At 47.9% G+C, this 25,178-nt stretch overlaps 1 protein-coding gene across 1 annotated transcript in view; it reads right to left on the bottom strand.

Moving 5' to 3' along the window:
- rfc4 (replication factor C (activator 1) 4) overlaps positions 1-25,178 on the bottom strand; it is a 68,673-nt gene that overhangs the window by 23,123 nt on the left and 20,372 nt on the right. The window contains exons 3-5 of the mRNA XM_084308720.1: positions 23,910-23,988; positions 5,062-5,141; positions 1,860-1,979 (exon numbers count right to left, since the gene is read on the bottom strand). Of these exons, the coding sequence (XP_084164846.1) occupies positions 1,860-1,979; positions 5,062-5,141; positions 23,910-23,988 (279 nt within the window). The remainder of the gene's footprint in view (positions 1-1,859; positions 1,980-5,061; positions 5,142-23,909; positions 23,989-25,178) is intronic.

Below are 25,178 nucleotides of genomic sequence, written 5' to 3'. Positions count from 1 at the left end.
ATCAAATTGTAATTACCCATTAAATAACCTACTAAACTAGTCTACATATAATTGAATTATTAATTAAAGAAACAACTGAACTAGTCTGCATCTAAGTCAGCGGTTCTCAAACTACGGGTCGCGACCCAAAGTGGGGTCGCGGGTAGGTGACGGTGGGGTCATGCATTGGCAACACAAATAAATTATTATTATATGTATAGTGTTAAACAGGTATGATCCAGAATGAGTTTATATTCTAGTGTTAAACCGGTCTGATCCAGAATGAGTTTATATTCTAGTTAAACAGGTCTGATCCAGAATGAGTTTATATTCTAGTTAAACAGGTCTGATCCAGAATGAGTTTATATTCTAGTTAAACAGGTCTGATCCAGAATGAGTTTATATTCTAGTTAAACAGGTCTGATCCAGAATGAGTTTATATTCTAGTTAAACAGATCTGATCCAGAATGTGTTTATATTCTAGTTAAACAGATCTGATCCAGAATGAGTTTATATTCTAGTTAAACAGATCTGAGTCTGAATGAGTTTATATTCTAGTTAAACAGATCTGATCCTGAATGAGTTTATATTCTAGTTAAACAGGTCTGAGCCAGAATGAGTTTATATTCTAGTTAAACAGATCTGATCCAGAATGAGTTTATATTCTAGTTAAACAGGTCTGATCCTGAATGAGTTTATATTCTAGTTAAACAGGTCTGATCCAGAATGAGTTTATATTCTAGTTAAACAGGTCTGATCCAGAATGAGTTTATAATCTAGTTAAACAGGTCTGATCCAGAATGAGTTTATATTCTAGTTAAACAGGTCTGAGTCTGAATGAGTTTATATTCTAGTTAAACAGGTCTGAGTCTGAATGAGTTTATATTCTAGTTAAACAGATCTGATCCTGAATGAGTTTATATTCTAGTTAAACAGGTCTGATCCAGAATGAGTTTATATTCTAGTTAAACAGGTCTGATCCAGAATGAGTTTATATTCTAGTTAAACAGGTCTGAGCCAGAATGAGTTTATATTCTAGTTAAACAGGTCTGAGCCAGAATGAGTTTATATTCTAGTTAAACAGATCTGAGTCTGAATGAGTTTATATTCTAGTTAAACAGGTCTGATCCAGAATGAGTTTATATTCTAGTTAAACAGGTCTGAGCCAGAATGAGTTTATATTCTAGTTAAACAGGTCTGATCCTGAATGAGTTTATATTCTAGTTAAACAGGTCTGAGTCTAAATTAAAACCTCTTTTGGGGGCGTAAGAACTCACACAAACATTTTATGGTCCCACAGATTAAGTGTCCCTTTCATTTAATGCAAATACCTAATATATACTGGCTCCCAGTGAGGAAGAGAATCAACTTTAACATTCTGCTCTTCACCTACAAAGCCCTCGACGGTCTCGCTCCGGCCTACATTGAGGAACTCTTGGTCCAACCAGTCAGCTCCAGGTCCCTCAGATCGAATGACCAACTGTGTCTGAGGGTCCCGCGGGCCAAACTGGTGACAAAGGGTTTCCGGGCCTTTGCAGTGATGGCTGCCGACACTGGAATAAGCTCCCCCTCGAGATCAAGTCTGCCAACACCGTACAGACCTTCAAGGCCTCGCTTAAAACCCACCGTTTCACTCTGGATGATCACTGAGTTACTTTGCTGTTGTGTTGTGTGTCTGAGGTGTTCTTATGTTCTCCGTCTGTCCGTCTGCCTGGTTCCCTGTTTTATTTGTCCTGTCCATTTATTCATATTATTTTCCCCCGGGCTGCGCCCCTGACCCATGTAAAAATTGGCGGGGGGGGGGGGGGGGGGGGGGGGGGCATTATAAATGCAAATATCATATCATATCATATAGTATATGGATGCATTAAAGTGCTCACTCTGGGCGTGTCCCGGCGGCGGTGAGCTGAGCGAACTTCTTCACCTTCTCCCGGACCACCTGGATGCCTCGTTCATCTGAGGCGTTGAGCTCCAGGACCCTCTGCTTGTACAGCTGCGGACTGGACCCAGAACCCACCAGAACCAAGCAGAACACAGAGAAACAACAGAACATTACAGATCAGGACTGGACCCAGAACACAGAGAAACAACAGAACATTACAGATCAGGACTGGACCCAGAACACAGAGAAACAACAGAACATTACAGATCAGGACTGGACCCAGAACACAGAGAAACAACAGAACATTACAGATCAGGACTGGACCCAGAACACAGAGAAACAACAGAACATTACAGATCAGGACTGGACCCAGAACACAGAGAAACAACAGAACATTACAGATCAACAGACTCTGTGGATGTGTCCATTTAGTTTGTGTAAATGATTAGTTTGTGTAAATGATTAGTTTGTGTAAATGATGGCTGTGGGGTCGACTGAAGGTCATTACAGTCTGAGAACGACTGATTCTCAAAATTAATGTTGGGATTATTATAGAAGCTATATTGGAGGTAAAACAGCTGCATCCTCTCACACACACGACCTGACCGCCGGGCCGCGTGTGGGCCTCCTCGGGTCAACGCTGTGCCCGCTAGAGGGGGGGGGGGGGTACTTTTGTGGACAAACAACCAACCAACCAACAGAGCTATAGAGCTGCTGGTCGCAGCTAAATGAGCGCAACTTCGCAATAGCCGTGAACTTTTCGTGATACCTTATCATGCCGCTCTGAGATTTTTCTCCAATTCACCTTATAGGACGGATCACTGTAGTGTACTCTCTCTTCACTGATGGGATTCATCGCTGTACACTCTCTTCACTGATAGGATTCATCGCTGTACACTCTCTTCACTGATAGGGTTCATCGCTGTACACTCTCTTCACTGATAGGATTCATCGCTGTACACTCTCTTCACTGATAGGGTTCATCGCTGTACACTCTCTTCACTGATAGGACTCATCGCTGTACACTCTCTTCACTGATAGGACTCATCGCTGTACACTCTCTTCACTGATAGGATTCATCGCTGTACACTCTCTTCACCGATAGGATTCATCGCTGTACACTCTCTTCACTGATAGGATTCATCGCTGTACACTCTCTTCACCGATAGGGTTCATCGCTGTACACTCTCTTCACTGATAGGGTTCATCGCTGTACACTCTCTTCACTGATAGGATTCATCGCTGTACACTCTCTTCACTGATAGGATTCATCGCTGTACACTCTCTTCACTGATAGGATTCATCGCTGTACACTCTCTTCACTGATAGGATTCATCGCTGTACACTCTCTTCACTGATAGGACTCATCGCTGTACACTCTCTTCACTGATAGGATTCATCGCTGTACACTCTCTTCACTGATAGGATTCATCGCTGTACACTCTCTTCACTGATAGGGTTCATCGCTGTACACTCTCTTCACTGATAGGATTCATCGCTGTACACTCTCTTCACTGATAGGATTCATCGCTGTACACTCTCTTCACTGATAGGATTCATCGCTGTACACTCTCTTCACTGATAGGATTCATCGCTGTACACCCTCTTCACTGATAGGATTCATCGCTGTACACTCTCTTCACTGATAGGATTCATCGCTGTACACTCTCTTCACTGATAGGACTCATCGCTGTACACTCTCTTCACTGATAGGATTCATCGCTGTACACTCTCTTCACTGATAGGATTCATCGCTGTACACTCTCTTCACTGATAGGGTTCATCGCTGTACACTCTCTTCACTGATAGGACTCATCGCTGTACACTCTCTTCACTGATAGGATTCATCGCTGTACACTCTCTTCACTGATAGAACTCATCGCTGTACACTCTCTTCACTGATAGGATTCATCGCTGTACACTCTCTTCACTGATAGGATTCATTGCTGTACACTCTCTTCACTGATAGGACTCATCGCTGTACACTCTCTTCACTGATAGAACTCATCGCTGTACACTCTCTTCACTGATAGGATTCATCGCTGTACACTCTCTTCACTGATAGAACTCATCGCTGTACACTCTCTTCACTGATAGGATTCATCGCTGTACACTCTCTTCACCGATTGGTTGGACTTCACTGGCTACACGCAGGTTGCAGCACTGGTATGTTTTTAATATATAAGGCTGTTCTTGTTAAACTTCATGGTACATCAGTTCCAAGCTTGAATTCATTTCAAAACTCGCTCCACCTCAGATCCAGCACCTGGATGCCGTTAAGACACCGCCCCCCGTGAGGACCGAGGCAAATAAAAGGGCTGCATGATTTTGGAAAATAATCTAATTGCGATTTTTCTGACAGATATTGCGATTGCGATAAAATTTTGCGATTATAATAAAAAATTATTTAAGCAGCCCCACAGAGGTTTATTGTAAAATGCGGCTTGCATCTGGCCTACGCGGTGGGTCTTTTCGGGACACAGAGTCTGAAAATGTTTCTTTTTACCTGGGAATCGATACCGGTACCCAACGGTACCTTTTTTTTCTGTACTTTACTCTCCCTCTCTGAAGTCTAAACTTCACAACACACAATCTAAAACCCCTTACCTCCCTCTCCCAAAACCGATCTTGTATCTCAATGGGACTTCCTGGTTAAAAAAAAATATTTTTTTTTGCGATTTGATAATTGCATCATTCCAAATCGCGATTTCGATTAAAAATCGATTAATCGTGCAGCCCTAAAAATAAGCCTGTTTTATTGTGGTCCTTGGGCCTGGAAGGACCTCCAGACACGTCTCAAACGGGCCTCTCCGATCTCCTTGTGTCGCTTTAAACTAAAGATTTCGGAAATCCTTTACACCTGCTGCTTTGATGTTTAATAAAAGAAATTGGTTTGATTGCTATTGTTTTATTGTGCTTGTATTTTTTAAACTGAATTTGACTTTTCATTTAAAAGATCGGTTGTATGGTAGTCTACTCTACTGTATGTGTATTGTGTCTCGTTATGCATGTTGTCATAATTCGTGCTCGGCCTTCTTGGCCAGATCACCCTTGAAGAAGAGACCTCGGTCTCGATGGGTTTTTATTCTCTGGTTAAATAAAGGTTTGATGATGATGATGATGACGATGACGATGATGATGATGATGATGATGTTGTTGTGTGCAGTCAGCTAGGTGCAGCAGTGAGTGACAGTTCTCACCCGTACAGCTCCCTGGCTGCAGCGAGGATGGTGGAGGTCTTTCCTGTTCCAGGAGGTCCGTAGAACAGCAGGTTGGGGAGCTGCGATGGGCACACAAGACAGACCACAAGTCACATCACAGACTACCAGGTGGCACAGACTACAACTTACTATATCAGTCACATCACAGACTACCAGGTGTCACAGACTACAAGTTACTATATCAGTCACATGACAGACTACCAGGTGGCACAGACTACAAGTTACTATATCAGTCACATCACAGACTACAAGTTACTATATCAGTCACATCACAGACTACCAGGTGGCACAGACTACAAGTTACTATATCTGTAACTGAGGGGTACAATTCCCTGACTGTATTACTAGATATGATACTTACTACCACTACCTTTGTACTTTATATTCGGCCACCCAGTACTCGGCATAAATATATTATGATAAACACTCTCACGTAGATGAAACGGATCCAACACAAATGTACGAAGTCGAAGTATGTATTTATTCCTACACAGCAATGGTGTGTAGAGCAAGCACTTAATCACTTAATTACATTTATGAATTGAAATAGTACGCACTTTTATGGCAAAGAGTATTCGTCGGTATATCAATAGAGAATGTCCAATCTCTGATGGCGCAGGTGGTAAATATACGACCTGGAATAGTTAAGGAATAACAGCAATGATACTTTAATGATTATAAGACTGGATACACTAGGGGGGTTAATCCGGTCGCTTGTAAGACAACAGGAGTAGGAGGGGGGGGGGGGGGTAGAGTCTGGCTGCCTCGTCCGGCCAAGGGTATCCTGGGTGAACCCACAGTTGTGCAGCTCGGTGCGCCAGCGATCCTTGGACCACAGATGAAAGCAGGTGGACTCTCTGTGAGCCGGCTCTCTCCGGTCCACGGGGGAGAGACGTGAAGCGACCTCGTCTTGCAGAGCGTCTCCTCACCTTGCGTCCTCTCCAGGGGGGGGGGTTTCAACACACGGCAGTGTCGGGGGTCTTTATCCATGGAATAATCACTGTACACAAAGCATAATCCGTGCCTGGGAAGGCGGGCTGTCGTCGGTAGAATAATCCGGTATACAGGTCCACTCGCTCGTCGGCTCTGGGGCTCCTCGGATGCAGTCTCACATGGGGTCGACCATCCTGGATAAGCAGCCAGTTCTCTGCCCGAAACGATGGGGTACTGACTACGATAGTATTCTCACCGCACGAAGCACTACATATGAATAGACTATTATTAGCTTAATAGACTACGTCCAACTCGACGATATAGTGCCAAATATGACTATTCAAATATTAATATACACGATGTCTCAATACCGATGGTAGGCCGAACTTGGCCTTACTCCCACACGTGGCGTCGCGGGGAGGCTTTACGTCTGTCACTCTATTGGAGGGTAAGAAACTGGACTGAAAAGGAAGTCCTACTTTAGTAGCGCAGTATATATACGCACTAGGGGTGGGAATCACCAGTTTCATCATGATACGATACGATATCGATTCTTTGGACAACGATACGATATTTGCCGATATCACAAAGTCTCTCACGATACAATACGATACGATTAGATTCAGGTGCCTGCAATCGATATGAGATGATATCATATGCCCATTTAACACAATCAGTTATGAGACTCGCCACAGGATTTTCAAAATAAGAGTATCGATATGAATCGATCTTATTACATCGCATCGATCCGATTCGATCGTTGATAATTACATCGATGTATCGATCTGGATCGATGTATCGTCCCACCCCTAATACGCACTATGAACAAATAGTACCGTTAGTGGTGCGGTAGCCAGATTCCTACGCGGAACTAGGACTTGTTCGTACATGTTGAGCGGTACGTTTGAACTGGGTCTGGGGGGTATGGCAGCCTGGCACCAAGGTCTCGACCAATAGTAGAATGGAGACTATTATGGGATGTTCAGTAGGCTAGAATGGATATTCAATGCATATTGTACAAGGAATATACAAGGGATATCAAGGAATATTAGAGAATATACAAATACAATTAAATATACATATATAATAAATATATATATTCGGTTTAATCTGGCCCTTCACAACAGCCACCCCCTGATTGGTCCCAGACCTAATCAGTTAAGCAGAGACAGATTAATCGCGTTGTCTATTTACACATAAGGGTTTGCTGTAGGGGTCAGTCAACTTCACAAAGTCATAGGGTTATAGGGTCATGTGGTCATCGATTGTGTCTGGGAGTCGGGGCAGTTCTATGAGCCTCGCCACGGGACGGGTGTAAGTGCGACCCTGGACAAGCACTTCAGCTGCTCGGACCTTGCCGTCGGCACCGGTGATCACTTTGCTTACGCGGCCGGCCGGCCACATAGCTCTGGGCAGTGATTGATCAATAATCATGACGACTGTTCCTTCTGTCAAATTGTCTCTCTCCTTTACCCACTTCTGGCGGGTCTGTAGAGACGGTAGGTAGTGCAGTAGGAAACTGCTCCAAAACTTGTCGGCTAATACTTGGCTGTACCTCCACATTCGTCGGCCGTTCGCTTCTTCAGGCCGGTACATTGTCTGGGGTAACGCGGGATCTAGCCGCCCCATCAGGAGTGTGTTGGGGGTAACTGGGTCGATATCCGCCACATCGCTGGAGACGTAGCCGAGGGGCTTAGAGTTCAATACTCCCTCAATCTCCGTGAGGACTGTCATTAGGACTTCTTCCGCCACAGTCTGGGCCCCAAGTACTGCGTACAGGGCTGTCTTTATGGAACGCACTTCCCGTTCCCAAGTACCACCGAAGTGGGGTGCGTTTGGGGGGTTGAATTGGAAGTCAATCTGTGCTGGAGCGAGGTGGGTCTTAAGTTCTGGGCCCATAGCTTGGAAGCTCTCTCTCAGCTCTCTTTCGCCGCCTTTGAAGTTTGTCCCATGATCGGACAATAGTGTAGACGGTCTTCCTTTCCGTGATGTGAATCTACGGAAGGCCATAAGGAATGAGTCTGTGCTCATGGTCGGGAGAAGCTCGATGTGTATCGCTCTGGTGGTCATGCATTTGAATACAATACCCCACCGCTTCTCGGTTCCTCTTCCTTTCTTTATGTGCAGCGGGCCAAAGCAGTCCATACCCGTTGAGTGGAATGGCTTGTCACCGATTCGGAGGCGACATGGAGGAAGGTCAGCCATCCTTGGTATGCTGGGCTGCGCGCGCCACTTGCGGCAGTCTAGACATGTTCGCTGGAAGCGTCGTACCGCCTCTCTTCCTTGTAGGATCCAGTAACGACGTCTGATTTCCGCGAAGACTCTTTCTGCTCCTGCGTGATGTACATCCTCATCGTATTTCTTTATAATCAGCTCTGTGACCTTGTGTCGGCTGTTCAATACGATCGGGTATTTAATGTCATCCGGTAGATTGGGGGCTCTGCGTAGGCGACCACCCACTCTGATGAGGGTATGAGCGTCGCTCTCGGGGGCCAGATGAATGAATCTGCTGTCGGATGGGACGGGCTTTCCTCCCTGTAGACAGGCCAATTCATCGGGGAACGAGTCTCTCTGGGCTCGCTGCAGTAGAAGCAATTCTGCTTCCTCGTAGTTAGCTGCTGACATTTCAGCGGGGGACTTACACTCCGGGTGGTGCCGCAGGAATGTCCTTTGTTGTGCACTCTCTATGGTAGTGCAATCATCTATGTTGGGGTCTGCGGAGATAACAGTGCTCAATCCACAGAACACAGGCTTCTTATTCTCAGCCTCCTCCTGACTGGCTTCCCTCGGGATAGGCGTGGGCCACTCTCCTTCCGGGAGCTTTAGGAATGCTGGGCCGTCACTGTAGACATTGCGACGGGTGAGGTCATCTAGGGGCATTCCCCGGGTGATGACGTCAGCTGGGTTCTGTTTTGTATCAACGTAGCGCCACTCTGTTTCTCCGGTTAACTCTTCGGTTAAGTCTTGAATCTCGGTGACTCTGACTCCCACGAAGACTTTGTACTTGCATGAGTCCGATTTGATCCAGGCGAGTACTGTCGTGGAATCTGACCACAGGATTGTTCTAGACACCGGTATGGTGAGCTCACGTTGGATGAGCGTGGCTAGGTGCGCTCCGGCTAGGGCTGCGCAGAGCTCTAGGCGTGGGATAGATTGTTGCTTGCGTGGGGCTATTCTCGAGCGGGCGAGGACAAATGCTGTGTAGATCTCTCCCCCCTCTTCTTGGGCCCGCAAGTAGGCTACTGATCCGTATGCGACCTCTGAGGCGTCACTGAAGACGTGTAAGTCCATTTTACATGTCTCTGGCCTCACCGTGGGTGGGAAGTAGCTTCGGCGCATATTAACGCCTGGGAGTGAGTGGAGCTCCATCTCCCACTCTCTCCAGGTGGATGCAAGGTGTGCGGGAATGGGGTCGTCCCAGCCCTGGTCCTTGTCCCACAATGCTCGTACAATCATTTTTGCCCTGGTGGTGTACGGTAGAATACATCCTAGCGGGTCATATTGTCGGGCGAGTGTTGTGTACACACTCCGTCTGGTGGTCGGCGCCGCCGCCGGCCTTCCCTGCTCCGTAGTCAGGGGCTTGTGTCTGTAGTGAAGCGAATCTGTTTTGAATCGCCACACCAATCCCAGGGTCATCTCCTGGGCTTCTCCCGGGATTGTAGCCATCCAGGTCTCGCTGCTGGCTGCCTTGTCCTCGGAGGAGAGGCTGCGCAGTACTTGCGGATCGCTGCTGGCCCACTGCCTGAGATCAAAGCCGCCTTTGATCAATGAGGCGCGGAGTTTAATCAGGAGAGCCTCGGCTTCTTCCTGGGTTGAAAGGCTTTGTAGACAGTTGTCTACGTAGAAGCTGTTCTTTACGCTGTGTCGGACCTCTTCGTCCGCTGCTGGGTCCTCTGCTACATGTTTCTGTAGTGCAAATGTAGCACAGCAGGGGCTGCACGTCGTTCCGAAGGGGAGGACTTCCCATTGGTAGATGGCTGGGTGCTCATCTCCTGGCTTCTCTCTCCATAGGAACCGTAACAGGGGCTTGTCCTCCTCTACTAATCTCACCTGCAGGAACATTCCTTTAATGTCCCCGCTGATGGCCACCTTTTCCTGGCGGAAGCGGAGTAGAACGCCGAGTAGGGAGGGGCCGAGTGTGGGACCGGGCAGTAACTCTATATTCAGATTTTGGGATCCGATCTGGTAGCTGCAGTTAAATACTATGCGGTCTTTACCGTTGTGATGGACCTTGTGGTGGGGCACGTACCACGATTCAGTGGTCTGGTCAGCCTCTTTAATGTCCATCTTTGTGACGTGTCCCGCTGTGATGAGTTTCTCAATCTCGGCGCGGTATACACTCTCTTGGGCGGGGTTCTTGGCTAAGCGCCGCTCCGTGTTCAGCAGGTACCGTTCTGTGGCGTCTGTCTTGGCGTGGAAAGTAGGCATTCCTTCTCGCCGCAGGAGTGGCGTGGCGTATCTCAACACGCCGTTGACCGGGACTCTCTTGGTCCCTGTCTCGAGGAGGTGAATGGCGTAAATGTCATCTTTAGAGCGAATGTCTTTCTTTCCGTTCTTAAAGGGCATTTGTTCCAAGGTCCATAACCGCTCTACGTGTTGCAGGGGTGCGGTTTCTCCCTCTGTGACTCGGGAGTGGAGACATCTAGTGGCTGTACTTCGGTTGAGAGATTTGGCGAGCGGGCCTTGGAGAGTCCATCCCAAACGGGTCTCGACTGCTGCAGGACAGCCTCGGGGTCCGGTATGAACCCGGTCTATCGGGACAATGAGGTCTGCATGGTCGGAGCCTATCAACAGGGTCGGCATAGCATTGTCTATGAGCGGGATCGGTAACTTGCGCAGATGTGCATATTTCTCCATCAGCTTGGCGACGGGGTATGTGTACCGCGACAGTCCTATTTCTTGGCTGGTGAAAGCGTCTGTAATCTGGTACCGTCGCTCAGGCTGGCCGCTTGCTGCGATAGAGAATGAGACATTCTCGCCCTTTATCGTCTTCAAATCTCGTCTTATTGTCCGAATTGTCATTTGGGTTTCGCTTCCCCGCAGCCCTAGCTGGGCCGCAGCGGAGGCGAGCAGAAGGGTCTTCTCTGACCAGTCATCGAGGACGGCGTAAGTGTCCAGGACTTTATTCTGGTAGCTTAGTGTCACACGCACTACTTTTAGGAGTACTCGGGCTCCACTGCTGCTGGCGGGATCGATGTACATGACGCTCGCTTTGCTGCTGGATGGTGCGGGTGAAGGGCGCCGTCTGTTACTGTCGTGAAGTATGTCCAGATGGGCTCCATCGCACTTGGTGCACCTTTTCTTTAAGCGGCATTCGGCTGCCATGTGTGAGCGCGCACAGCGAAAACAGCGCTTGTTGGACTTTATCCATTGACTTGCTTCCTCCGCGTTCAGCTTGGGGAAGGAGTCACATTGCGCTAGCCAGTGTTCTTTCTCACAGTAGGGGCACACTATCTTCCACTTCTCCGTTCTGGAGGGGGTACTGTGGCTCCTGCTGCTCGGTACTGACTCCGATTGGTGCATCACAGTCACCGATCTTCTTCCATCATTTAGTCGTCTGGTTCCTTCTCTGGAGCCAGGGGTGCTCCGTCCGAATGTATCTAGCCGTAGGCTGCTGACTTCTCTCGCCAGGAAGTCTGCTAGATCGAGGAGGTTCGGTTCGGGGCCATTCGGGTCTCGGTGGTCTCTCTGCCGCCTAAAACGCTCCTGTCGAGCGGGCGGCAGCTTCTCCAAGATCCTTTCCACATTTGAGTTGGCGTAAAGTTCATGCCTCCCCTTCTCTCTCTGCGCTCCCAACATCCCTACCAGGGACTGCACTCTGATGGACAGGTCGTCCAGTGCTCGATTGTCTATTGCTGGGGGTAAGCGGTCGATGTGTCGGATCTCCTGGATCACGTAATCCCATATGCGCCCATACCTCTGGTCCAATGCTACCAGCGCTGCTGTGTATGGGGTGGTGGAAGTCGCGTAGGCGAGCGCTATATTATGTGCGCGGGGTACCTTTAAGTGCTTCAGTAGGATGGCGTATTTATGGCGTTCATCCAATACATCCACCAACATGGTCTCCAGACACATGCGGAGTTCTGTATACTGGGCCCGGTTCTCTTGGGTGAAGTCGGGTACCATAGGCGTGCCAATGTATGACGCTGACTGTGGATACATCGGCGAGCGTTGGGGGAGAGGCCTCCTAGGCGAGTCTCCTCCCGCTCCTTGGTATGGGCTGGTACCGGCAGTGTACCATGGCCCGCTTGTCCAGGTGCTGTTCCTCGGTGCGGGTCGTGCGTCGTGCTCACCCGGGTATAGAGTCGGGGGTCTGTAGCGCAGCTCCGCGGGAGTATAGCCTGGGCTGTACCGGACCTCCTGGTCCGGTAGAGTACTGTGCTGTCGTCGGGCGTGGTTCTCCTCCTCTTCCTCTTCGTCTTCAGTTAGGTCATCCAGTGCTTGTAGTCTCTGGTTTAGCCTCTCCACAGGATATGCTGCTCCTTCCCGGTTGCTAGGTCTCGCTTGGACCGGTGGGGGGAGGTGGTCTGTGGGGGGTATAGACCTCGTCTGTTGGTCAAGTTCAGGGTTGTTTACTCGGCTAGGGGATGCCGCCCTGGAGGTGTGTCTAGACGAGTTCCTGGAGCCTCTGGCGGAGGGAGAGGGTGTTGTCCGTCTGATCAGCTGTTCTATTAGTTGCGCTTGCTGTCTGTCGCGCTCTGCGTCCCGTAGAGCACCAGCAGCTGCTCGCTGGCTGTCTGCTCGGTCTCGGGCCACATTCTCTTCCCTCTGAATGAGTCTTATTTCTAGACGTATATGCTCTTCTTCGCTCCGCTGCTGGATCTGCAGTCGGTCGCGTTCAGCAGCGGCGTTCAGGCTGATGAGGAAGGCCTGCTGTAGGGTCCTCTCTGCCTCGCTGGGAGAAGGCGGTTGTATAGGGGAGCCTTCCCTCGGGGTACTCCTTGCGGAGCCTTGGAGCTCTATCTCCACGGTGCTCTCCCCGTCTTCTTCCGTGCCGAGTTCTCTCTCGGTAGCGTTGTATTCCTCCCGGGACTCATCGGGGACTACTTCTTCAGTACTGGCGGGGTGTGAAGTCATGTCTGGTTCCCACTGGTCCCCACCGTGAACTTGGTCAGTTACATTAGAACCCGTAGGGGCCTCTATGGTCGGGGTAGTCTGGGCGTTGGGGTTAGACATACTTTCTAGTTTTACCGCGTTTACTGTTAGTAGAAGACTAGGTTGTTGACTGACAGCGTAAGCCTCTAAGTACTGAGGGAGCCGTCGTTCGCGCTGCGGGCGTTGGTTAGGAGGATCGTTTCGTGGAGTGTTCATCATAGGCCATTTCAATATTAATAACACTATATTAATATTACACTAATTACCATCCGGCTCGAAGGACCAATTGTAACTGAGGGGTACAATTCCCTGACTGTATTACTAGATATGATACTTACTACCACTACCTTTGTACTTTATATTCGGCCACCCAGTACTCGGCATAAATATATTATGATAAACACTCTCACGTAGATGAAACGGATCCAACACAAATGTACGAAGTCGAAGTATGTATTTATTCCTACACAGCAATGGTGTGTAGAGCAAGCACTTAATCACTTAATTACATTTATGAATTGAAATAGTACGCACTTTTATGGCAAAGAGTATTCGTCGGTATATCAATAGAGAATGTCCAATCTCTGATGGCGCAGGTGGTAAATATACGACCTGGAATAGTTAAGGAATAACAGCAATGATACTTTAATGATTATAAGACTGGATACACTAGGGGGGTTAATCCGGTCGCTTGTAAGACAACAGGAGTAGGAGGGGGGGGGGGGGGTAGAGTCTGGCTGCCTCGTCCGGCCAAGGGTATCCTGGGTGAACCCACAGTTGTGCAGCTCGGTGCGCCAGCGATCCTTGGACCACAGATGAAAGCAGGTGGACTCTCTGTGAGCCGGCTCTCTCCGGTCCACGGGGGAGAGACGTGAAGCGACCTCGTCTTGCAGAGCGTCTCCTCACCTTGCGTCCTCTCCAGGGGGGGGGGGTTTCAACACACGGCAGTGTCGGGGGTCTTTATCCATGGAATAATCACTGTACACAAAGCATAATCCGTGCCTGGGAAGGCGGGCTGTCGTCGGTAGAATAATCCGGTATACAGGTCCACTCGCTCGTCGGCTCTGGGGCTCCTCGGATGCAGTCTCACATGGGGTCGACCATCCTGGATAAGCAGCCAGTTCTCTGCCCGAAACGATGGGGTACTGACTACGATAGTATTCTCACCGCACGAAGCACTACATATGAATAGACTATTATTAGCTTAATAGACTACGTCCAACTCGACGATATAGTGCCAAATATGACTATTCAAATATTAATATACACGATGTCTCAATACCGATGGTAGGCCGAACTTGGCCTTACTCCCACACGTGGCGTCGCGGGGAGGCTTTACGTCTGTCACTCTATTGGAGGGTAAGAAACTGGACTGAAAAGGAAGTCCTACTTTAGTAGCGCAGTATATATACGCACTATGAACAAATAGTACCGTTAGTGGTGCGGTAGCCAGATTCCTACGCGGAACTAGGACTTGTTCGTACATGTTGAGCGGTACGTTTGAACTGGGTCTGGGGGGTATGGCAGCCTGGCACCAAGGTCTCGACCAATAGTAGAATGGAGACTATTATGGGATGTTCAGTAGGCTAGAATGGATATTCAATGCATATTGTACAAGGAATATACAAGGGATATCAAGGAATATTAGAGAATATACAAATACAATTAAATATACATATATAATAAATATATATATTCGGTTTAATCTGGCCCTTCACAACAATATCAGTCACATCATAGACTACCAGGTGTCACAGACTACAAGTTACTATATCAGTCACATCACAGACTACCAGGTGGCACAGACTACAAGTTACTATATCAGTCACATCACAGACTACCAGGTGTCACAGACTACAACTCTGGCTACCGTTCACATTTCAACCGATACCGATACCCAACGGTACCTTTTTTCTGTACTTTAGTATCTAGCAATTGAATCTACCTACCTCAGTTGTGAAACATTTGTCCAAACTTCCAATCATTTATTGTCATTAATATTATTTATTTAGAACAATTTGTTAATATACAGGTGCAGCTCAATAAATTTGAATATCGTGGAAAAGTCAATATATTTAGCCGTATTGATGCAGTCATTTGTGCAAAAGGAGCCCCAACCAAGTACTGAGTGAACATATATGAACATACTTTTCAGAAGGCCGGCATTTCTATATATACAAAAGAAAAATACATTTATTTTTTATTGGTGATACAGAATTTTGGGCTTTCATGAGCTGTAAGACATAATCATCAAAACTAAAACAAATAAAAGGCTTGAAATATTTCACTTTGTGTGTAATGAATCTATAATCCACGAGAGTTTCGCTTTTTGAATTGAATTACTGAAATAAAATAACTTTTCCACAATATTCTAATTTATCGGGCTGCACCTGTATATCTAATATTGCAGCAAGCATTGTCTGCATTTAGCTTTGTAAAATTGTTTTGGGCTTGCCATCGGCCCGACTGCTAGGTAAGCGTGTATTGTGCGTGTAAACGTTGATAGGTTTCCGTTTTCCGTTTCGCGGTAATCGCAATATTTTTGTCATCGGACAAAAATAAAATAATGTGGCGCCGGGGGATCTCACGTGATGCGGTCGGTACCCTTAAAAGTAAAATAAAATTTAATTGGGAATGGGTGAAAAATACAGAAAGCCCAAAAATAAATAGAACACAATTATAATTTTTCTTTAAATATAAAGTGGATGGATGTGATCAGTACTCCAGCCCAGGTATCAGTATCGGGACTGAAACAGTCAGATTGGTCCGTGTGAAAGCACCTAGCGTGTGAAAGCACCTAGCGTGTGAAAGCACCTAGCGTGTGAAAGCACCTAGCGTGTGAAAGCACCAAGCGTGTGAAAGCACCTAGCGTGTGAAAGCACCTAGCGTGTGAAAGCACCTAGCGTGTGAAAGCACCTAGCGTGTGAAAGCACCAAGCGTGTGAAAGCATCTAGCACCTAGCGTGTGAAAGCACCTAGCGTGTGAAAGCACCTAGCGTGTGAAAGCACCTAGTGTGTGAAAGCACCAAGCGTGTGAAAGCACCTAGCGCGTGAAAGCACCTAGCGTGTGAAAGCACCTAGCGTGTGAAAGCACCTAGCGTGTGAAAGCACCTAGCGTGTGAAAGCACCAAGCGTGTGAAAGCACCTAGCGCGTGAAAGCACCTAGCGTGTGAAAGCACCTAGCGTGTGAAAGCACCTAGCGTGTGAAAGCACCTAGCGTGTGAAAGCACCAAGCGTGTGAAAGCACCTAGCGTGTGAAAGCACCTAGCGTGTGAAAGCACCAAGCGTGTGAAAGCACCTAGCGTGTGAAAGCACCAAGCGTGTGAAAGCACCAAGCACCTAGCGTGTGAAAGCACCAAGCACCTAGCGTGTGAAAGCACCTAGCGTGTGAAAGCACCAAGCGTGTGAAAGCACCAAGCGTGTGAAAGCACCTAGCGTGTGAAAGCACCTAGCGTGTGAAAGCACCAAGCGTGTGAAAGCACCTAGCGTGTGAAAGCACCAAGCGTGTGAAAGCACCTAGTGTGTGAAAGCACCAAGCGTGTGAAAGCACCAAGCGTGTGAAAGCACCTAGCGTGTGAAAGCACCAAGCGTGTGAAAGCACCTAGCGCGTGAAAGCACCTAGCGCGTGAAAGCACCTAGCGTGTGAAAGCACCTAGCGTGTGAAAGCACCAAGCGTGTGAAAGCACCTAGCGCGTGAAAGCACCTAGCGTGTGAAAGCACCTAGCGTGTGAAAGCACCTAGCGTGTGAAAGCACCAAGCGTGTGAAAGCACCAAGCACCTAGCGTGTGAAAGCACCTAGCGTGTGAAAGCACCTAGCGTGTGAAAGCACCTAGCGCGTGAAAGCACCTAGCGTGTGAAAGCACCTAGCGTGTGAAAGCACCTAGCGTGTGAAAGCACCTAGCGTGTGAAAGCACCTAGCGTGTGAAAGCACCTAGTGTGTGAAAGCACCTAGCGTGTGAAAGCACCAAGCGTGTGAAAGCACCTAGCGTGTGAAAGCACCTAGCGCGTGAAAGCACCAAGTGTGTGAAAGCACCTAGCGTGTGAAAGCACCTAGCGTGTGAAAGCACCAAGCGTGTGAAAGCACCAAGCGTGTGAAAGCACCTAGCGTGTGAAAGCACCTAGCGTGTGAAAGCACCAAGCGTGTGAAAGCACCTAGCGTGTGAAAGCACCTAGCGTGTGAAAGCACCAAGCGTGTGAAAGCACCAAGCGTGTGAAAGCACCTAGCGTGTGAAAGCACCTAGCGTGTGAAAGCACCTAGCGTGTGAAAGCACCTAGCGTGTAAAAGCACCTAGCGTGTAAAAGCACCTAGCGTGTGAAAGCACCAAGCACCTAGCGTGTAAAAGCACCTAGCGTGTGAAAGCACCAAGCGTGTGAAAGCACCAAGCGTGTGAAAGCACCAAGCGTGTGAAAGCACCAAGCGTGTGAAAGCACCTAGCGTGTAAAAGCACCTAGCGTGTGAAAGCACCAAGCGTGTGAAAGCACCAAGCGTGTGAAAGCACCTAGCGTGTAAAAGCACCTAGCGTGTGAAAGCACCAAGCGTGTGAAAGCACCAAGCGTGTGAAAGCACCAAGCGTGTGAAAGCACCTAGCGTGTAAAAGCACCTAGCGTGTGAAAGCACCTGGCGTGTGAAAGCACCTAGCGTGTGAAAGCACCAGTAGCAGTGGCGGCTCTACCACTAGGGGCGCTCGGGCGCCGCCCCCCCTCAGCTCCTACCCTGGTTATATGAGAGAACAAGACAAATACGTTTTTAGTTTTTTTGTTTTATAGCCCTATAAATAATATAAACATGTTTAAAATAAATAATATTTACTCATTTTAAGTATGTTTGTGTTTCCAATGCACAATATAACGTTATTATCGCAATTAAAAAACACTCGTTTTCCAAAGCAGGAAGTGACATCACGTTTTTTTTATTTTTTCGTATTTCTCGCCCGGGCTAGAAGCGATAGCGCTCTGAGTGCGTGTCACAGTTTGATCGCTGTCTCCGTCACAGCCAATCAGTGCATACGGCGTTGTGCGTTGAAATATGACTATTATAGGCGGTTAGGTGGCCGAGCGGAGATTGCGTTCGTCACCAGCCCCGGAGCTGTGAGCTGGATTCGCCTGTTCGAATCCAGCTCACAGCTCCGGGGTTGTCACCAGCTTGGCTGGCCGTCTGCACTAATACAATTGGCTGTATTAGAGGGTGGGAGAAGCTGGCGGGGTGGGTCTGGGTCGTTGTAAACAGCGACTCCTACAGTTCGGTCGGGGCGCCTGCTAAGCGCGGATAGGACTCGAGGGGGATAGTGTGGTCCTCCCACACGCTACGCCCTCTCGATGAGAATCCGCGCTGCCAGGTGAAAAGAAGCGGTGATTGGCTGGACGTGTGTCGGAGGAAGCACGTGGTAGCCTCCACTCTCCCAGATGATCTGACTGTGGGGGGTAAGTGCGCAGCGACCAGGAAGGGACTGGGAATTGGCATACGACTAACATTGGGATGGGAGAAAAATCGGAGGAAAATGGAGGGGGAAAAAGACAAAAAATAAATAAAAAATATGACTATTATGTTGGAATCCGAGCGCGATTTGAAGCGGTCTAGGCAGCCGCGTGAACTTCCGTGAAGAATTTCCATAGCCGCATTTTCGTGGAGACGCTCTCTGATTGGCCGACGCGATGCCAGTTTTTTTCCATAGCCGCATTTCTCGGGTTGGCTTACAGAGAGAATGCAACACAGCAACAGCAGTTCAGTCGACTCGTCAACAACAACAGCAACTACACTGAGCTTAGGCACTCTTTCAAAGTTGGTTAAGGTTAGAGTTTGTCTTAGAGCATGGCGATAGAACGCCAGGTAGTTTGCAGGCTGTTCGAGGCGGAAATGGACAAAGACACAGCTCTTCACTCACACAGCTTGTTGGCTAACAACAAGCTATATATGGATGCAGTGTGGAGGGACATGTATGGACAATGGATGGACATCAACACAGGCTGGATGGACAATGCCATGGAGTGGATATACTTTATCAACAAGCCAACAACAAGGTAGATTAGCGATCTTAACTCTAGTTTAATACATGATACGTTGTCTACTGATGCCGCATAACGTTGTAACGTTACAGCTACTGCTAGCTGTTAGCTCCGTTAGCTTAGCTGGCCACTTTTATAATTACTGCATGGAAACGGAGTAACGTTAACGTTTAAACGTTATGTCGAGGTCATACAATACTACAGTCGACATAAGGTTAACGTTACCCCGTTTCCATGAAGTGTTTAAATAGCAGCAATCTTGTTGAAAATGTAACTTTACTAAAATGCTCTCTCTCTCTCGCTCTCTCTCTCTCTCTCTCGCTCTCTCTCTCTCATTTCGCCGCATGTGGGACATAACCACTCAGACAATGAATGGTAACTTGTTTAAAATAACGAGCTTTACAAATGTGTTTATTATTGAATGGATCTGACATCATCTGAGAGAGAGAGAGCGAGAGAGAGAGAGCGAGAGAGAGAGAGAGAGCTGTGCGTGTTTGTGTTGCTGCTGATGCATAATGAATGAATGGTGAGTTGTTTAAAATGACAACATACATGTGTTAATTATTTGATTTGATTGATCCGAGAGACAGAGAGAGATTGCTCCAGAGCATCTCAGAGCATTACATTTTCAACTCGACCTATTAACGAGAACTGCGACCTACAAGGCACCAGCGGCAGCGGCCGCCACTGACCAGTAGGTTAATTTGGAGGATGCAGGTTAAAGGCCAACTTGCAGGTTGTATTTTTGTTCAATAAACAATGTGACTCGGCCAACGCTGACTTTCATGAAGAGGGGGGGGGAATTATTGAAATTGACCCAGTTTTAGCGTTTTTATCAAACATTTTGTCGACCAAACCACAACCATCACGCACGTGGATATCTGTGCCGACCAACTGGCCCCAGTATTCACTGACATATTTAACCTGTCCTTAGAACAGGCTGTCATCCCCACCTGCCTGAAGAAGTCCACTATTATCCCTGTACCCAAAAAATCCAAGCCTGCTTGCCTCAACGACTACCGCCCTGTAGCTCTCACCTCCATAGCCATGAAGTGCTTTGAGAAGCTAGTAAAGGGCTACATCTGCTCCTCCCTCCCCATCAACATGGACCCCCTGCAATTTGCATACCGCCCCAACAGGTCCACGGAGGACGCCATATCCCATGTGCTGCACACAGCAGCATCACACCTGGACAAGAGGCAGGGGAACTATGTGAGAATGCTATTCATCGACTACAGCTCGGCATTCAATACCATAGTCCCCTCCATACTCATAGCCAAGCTCAGGGACCTGGGCTTGGGCTATGAACTCTGCCAGTGGGTCTTGGACTTCCTGACTGGCAGACCCCAGGTGGTGAGAGCAGGCAACTGCACCTCCTCATCCATCACCCTCAACATAGGGGCCCCCCAGGGCTGTGTTCTGAGTCCCCTCCTCTACTCCCTGTACACACACGACTGTGTGGCTCAGCGGAGTAGCAATACAATCGTCAAATTTGCTGACGACACAGTGGTGGTGGGCCTGATCTCTGCCAACGACGAGAGGGCCTACCTGGAAGAGGTCAAGGTCCTGGCGGGATGGTGCCAGGAAAACAGCCTCTCCCTGAACGTCAGCAAAACAAAGGAGATGATTGTGGACTTCAGGAGGTCGGGGGTCAAGGAATACAGCCCCCTCAGCATCGACGGGGCACCGGTTGAGAGAGTCAACAGCTTTAAGTACCTCGGAGCCTACATATCCGAGGACTTGACATGGACCACACACATTAACAGTGTTGTGAAGAAGGCACGACAACGCCTCTACTTCCTCAGGCGCCTAAGGAAGTTCCAAGTCAGCCAGAAGATCCTTAAGAACTTCTACTCATGTACAATAGAGAGCATCTTGACCGGCAACATCACCTCCTGGTTTGGGAATAGCACTGCACAAGACCAAAGCAGACTACAAAGAGTGACACGTTCAGCCGAACGCACAATTGGAGGGGGGGCTCCCCACCCTCCAGAACATTTACTACAAGCGTTGCAAGGGCAAGGCTAAGAGAATCATTAAAGACTCCAGTCACCCGAACAACTGCCTCTTTGAACTGCTGCGGTCAGGCAAGCGATACAGGAGTCTCAAGGCGAGCACAGAAAGACTCAGAAGAAGCTTCTATCCCCAGGCCATCAGGCTGCTAAACGAACAATGAATGAACACTACACAACAACAACCACCAAACGCACATAGCACACACATCCACACGCACACACTCACTTTAAACAAACACACTGTAGCACCCACTCCACACACTTATAGCACACACCCACTTTAAACAAACACACTGTAGCACCCACTCCCCACACTTTATATTTATGGATGAAGGATTGCACTACAACTCGTACACCTTCCTGTAAATTGTACCTAAAATTGTACCTCATCCCATTTCTGCTTTGCACTAGATAGTACTGTACATTAGTACACCTGCATAGTATTGTGTATTGTATATTATATGGTAACTCAGAACATTGTACATATGTCTATACCGAACACTGTGACCTCATTTTCTTCTTCTAAATTCATGCTATATTATGTTATTATGTTATTTGATACTATCTTGTCTAGCACAGTCTCTGGAGCGTAACAGTAAGAAGCATTTTGTATGAAAGTATTCTGTACTTCTGTATGACAACTATTAAAGAACTTGAACTTGAAATCCATGGATTAATAACGTGCGTGTGTGATCTTAATGCTGACGAGGTGCAGGGCAGCGAGGGGCTCTGAGAGTCACAGGCAGGTAGCTGGCAGGAGGCAGAGAGCCTTGCTACTACTAGCCGAGGAGTGATGAATGAAAATGTATCTGTTTCACCTAACAACATTATTGCTCCGTGATCATAGCCATTCATGTCTAAAGCTAACCACTATTTGTAAAAGCCACAACCACGTTACCATATTTGTAATAATGTAAATCATTGTGTCGTTTATTGTGTATACAACGCTAGAAGCTAACGTAGCTTAGCCCAGCATGGTAGCTATTGTGCTAGCAACATGCCGGGACATAGCTTTCTAGCCGGCATGAATGCCCGATTTAAAATGGTTCTCTCCTCCTTGCATACCCCCAGGCACGTGCATACATAGGGTGAAGGGGTGCCCGGGCACCTGCCTTTTTCATTTCTCATTAGAAAGTGCCCTTTTTATGCCACCCTCTTTTTTTTTTTTTTTTTTACTGTTGCACATATATATATATACTGCCCTGCCCTTCCAAATGAAAGATGTCACGATAGAATCTAAATATTAGGTAAAGAAAGAGAGAGAAATGCCACCCCTCTCGTAATAGGTCCTTCCAGCCTTACGCATAGGCATAGCACGTGGGTGTGTGATGATCAATGAGACATGTAAACCGCGCAGGGCCAGCAGTGCACTGAACAGGAAATTGATATCCAGCTGTTGTTGAGCTCACAGTGCCCTCACACTCGAGTCGAGACCTCTTTTTTTACAGTTACTATTTCAACTAAAACAAAGCAAGAGTACACATCAGGTAAGGTATTTGCCCAACAAAATAAAATGTCGGGTTTGCAGTGCACTGTATATTTTCGTGAAACACGTCGCCAGATCAGCCCTCCCCAGCCCCTCCCTCCCTGCTGCTAGTGCAGGAAAACACGCATCTCTCTCTCTCTCTCTCTCTCTCTATCTCTCTCTCTCTCTCTATCTCTCTCTCTCTCTCTCTCTCTCTCTCTCTCTCTCTCTCTCTCTCTCTCTCTCTCTCTCTCTCTCTCTCTCTCCTCTCTCTCTCTCTCTCTCTCTCTCTCTCTCTCTCTCTCTCTCTCTCTCTCTCTCTCTCTCTCTCTCTCTCTCTCTCCAGCAGCTGTTGGTCTGGAGCGCATATTGTGTTATTAAAGGGACACTATGTAGTTTTGGTGACATCTATCGGTGAAACTGAATGTACCATGATAGACTTGTATTAACCCCAAAAATCGCGCTTGCGAGCTGCGCGCACTCGCATTACATTTAATAATTAATGCCCTTTTATGATTACGGGCACCTGCCTTTCTAAAGTCCTGTGCACGTCCCTGCATACCCTGTCCTCACAAGTACTCTGCCAGGGAACCCATGGACACGACAATAGTAGTAGTTATAAGGTGTTTGAGCTTGTAACGTTAGTTAGCTCATAGCTATCGTGACTGATGCACCGAGTGGGCTAAAGGGGCTGCTATCGTATCAACATGCCGGGGCCCGGGACGTGTAGCTTGCTAGCCGGCATGATGTGATGATGTGATCTGAGAAGAGGACCTGCACACATTTACTCGTTCCCCAAACTCTTTTGCATGGCCCGATTTAAATGGTTCACGACAGTAGACATAACGCTAACGTTAGCAGGAGCCATATAGCCATATATCCATATAGCCAGTAATACTATGACCCGGACGGGCATAAGGCATAAGTTGCCTCGGGTGACGTCACGGCCCTGCTAGCGTCTGATAGGCTTTTTGACTTGCTCCGTGCATGTTATTCGTGTGTGGACCTTTTTAACCCTTTCTGAGTGGCATTTCCGGCGTCAAATGGAAAAAAATTTTATTATTAAATTAGATACCAATGATGTAAACTACCCATAATTGCAGAGTAGGGTTTAACCTGCAAGTTGGCCTTTAAGGGTCATGAGGAGCAGGTTGAGGGTCATGGAGGTTAAAGGTTAAGGGTCATGAGGAGCAGGTTAAGGGTCATGGAGGTTAAAGGTTAAGGGTCATGGAGGTTAAAGGTTAAGGGTCATGAGGAGCAGGTTAAGGGTCATGGAGGTTAAAGGTTAAGGGTCATGGAGGTTAAAGGTTCTCTCACGTCGGCGCCCTGCAGAGACTTCTTCAACACGGCCACCACCTCGTCCTGGAAGGCCACCTCATCCACACACTTGGGTCTGCTGGGGTCAGAGGTCAGAGACAAGACATCAGCTTCATGTGATCAACAACAGTCCTGAGCAGACAGTAACCCCCCCCCAGCAGTACCCCCCCTCCAGCAGTAACAACCCCCCCCCCCCCCCCAGCAGTAACACCCCCCCCCCCCAGCAGTAACAACCCCCCCACCCCCAGCAGTAGCAACCCCCCGCCCCAGCAGTAACAACCCCCACCCCCAGCAGTAACAACCCCCCCCCCCCCACCAGCAGTAACAACCCTCACCCCCCCAAACAAAAAGGAGTTTGAACTTACTTTTAGGTCTAAAAGGGAACAACGCCCAAATGATGAATTCCAATAAGTTACTTCCATGTTCAATCAATATTTGTGAACAATTCTCTCCCAAAATAAGACACATGTTGAACCCTCCTTTAACACTTTAGAGTGCCAGGAACGAGATATGGCGTTTTTTAATTTATTTTTTACTTACATTTTTATTTAACATTTATAGACATACAACACAATATTTACAGTGACATCCATAACGTAACAACATACAGATATGGGTCCCTTGAATATGGCCTCGTTCAGCTGTCCAGACCCCGTAAGAGGAACCCCCCCCTCCCGCCATCCCCCCCTAGAAACCGGGCATCCCAGGTCCGTCCCACGCGGGGCCCAGCACTCAGCGACACGGGTCCCTTGAATTTGATTGGGCCAGGCTCAGTGGAGGGGCGAGGGGCGGTTCCCCCCCCCCACCGAGCCAAGCCCGCTACCTCCCATGTCACCAAGCACCCCACCCCACGCACAACGAACCCACGAGATCCCACTCTCCCGGGTCAAACCGCGGAAACGATCTACAGTCTACAGTTTAGTCTAGTACGTGTTATTTGTATTATATGTCGAGTCAAGTCCCAATTTCCCCAACTAATGTGTTTACCTTGTCTGTGTTGTCTGCAGTGTGTCTCGAATCATAACCTCCATTCACTATCTAATTATATGCATATGTGATATTGAGTCTTGGTCGGTGTGTGTAACTGAGGGGTACAATTCCCTGACTGTATGGTTAGATATGATACTTACTACCACTACCTCTTGTACTTTAGACTCTGGCCACCCAGTACTAGGTATGAATATGTTGAACACTCCCACCTGATAAACGGATCCAACACAAATGTACCAAATCGAAAGTTTGAGTTTTAATACATAGCAAAAGGTATGT

This window comes from Notolepis coatsorum, assembly GCF_963971535.1.
Source record: "Notolepis coatsorum genome assembly, chromosome: 2".
Classification (NCBI taxonomy): domain Eukaryota; kingdom Metazoa; phylum Chordata; class Actinopteri; order Aulopiformes; family Paralepididae; genus Notolepis; species Notolepis coatsorum.
This window is presented reverse-complemented; position numbering and strand designations above follow the sequence as displayed.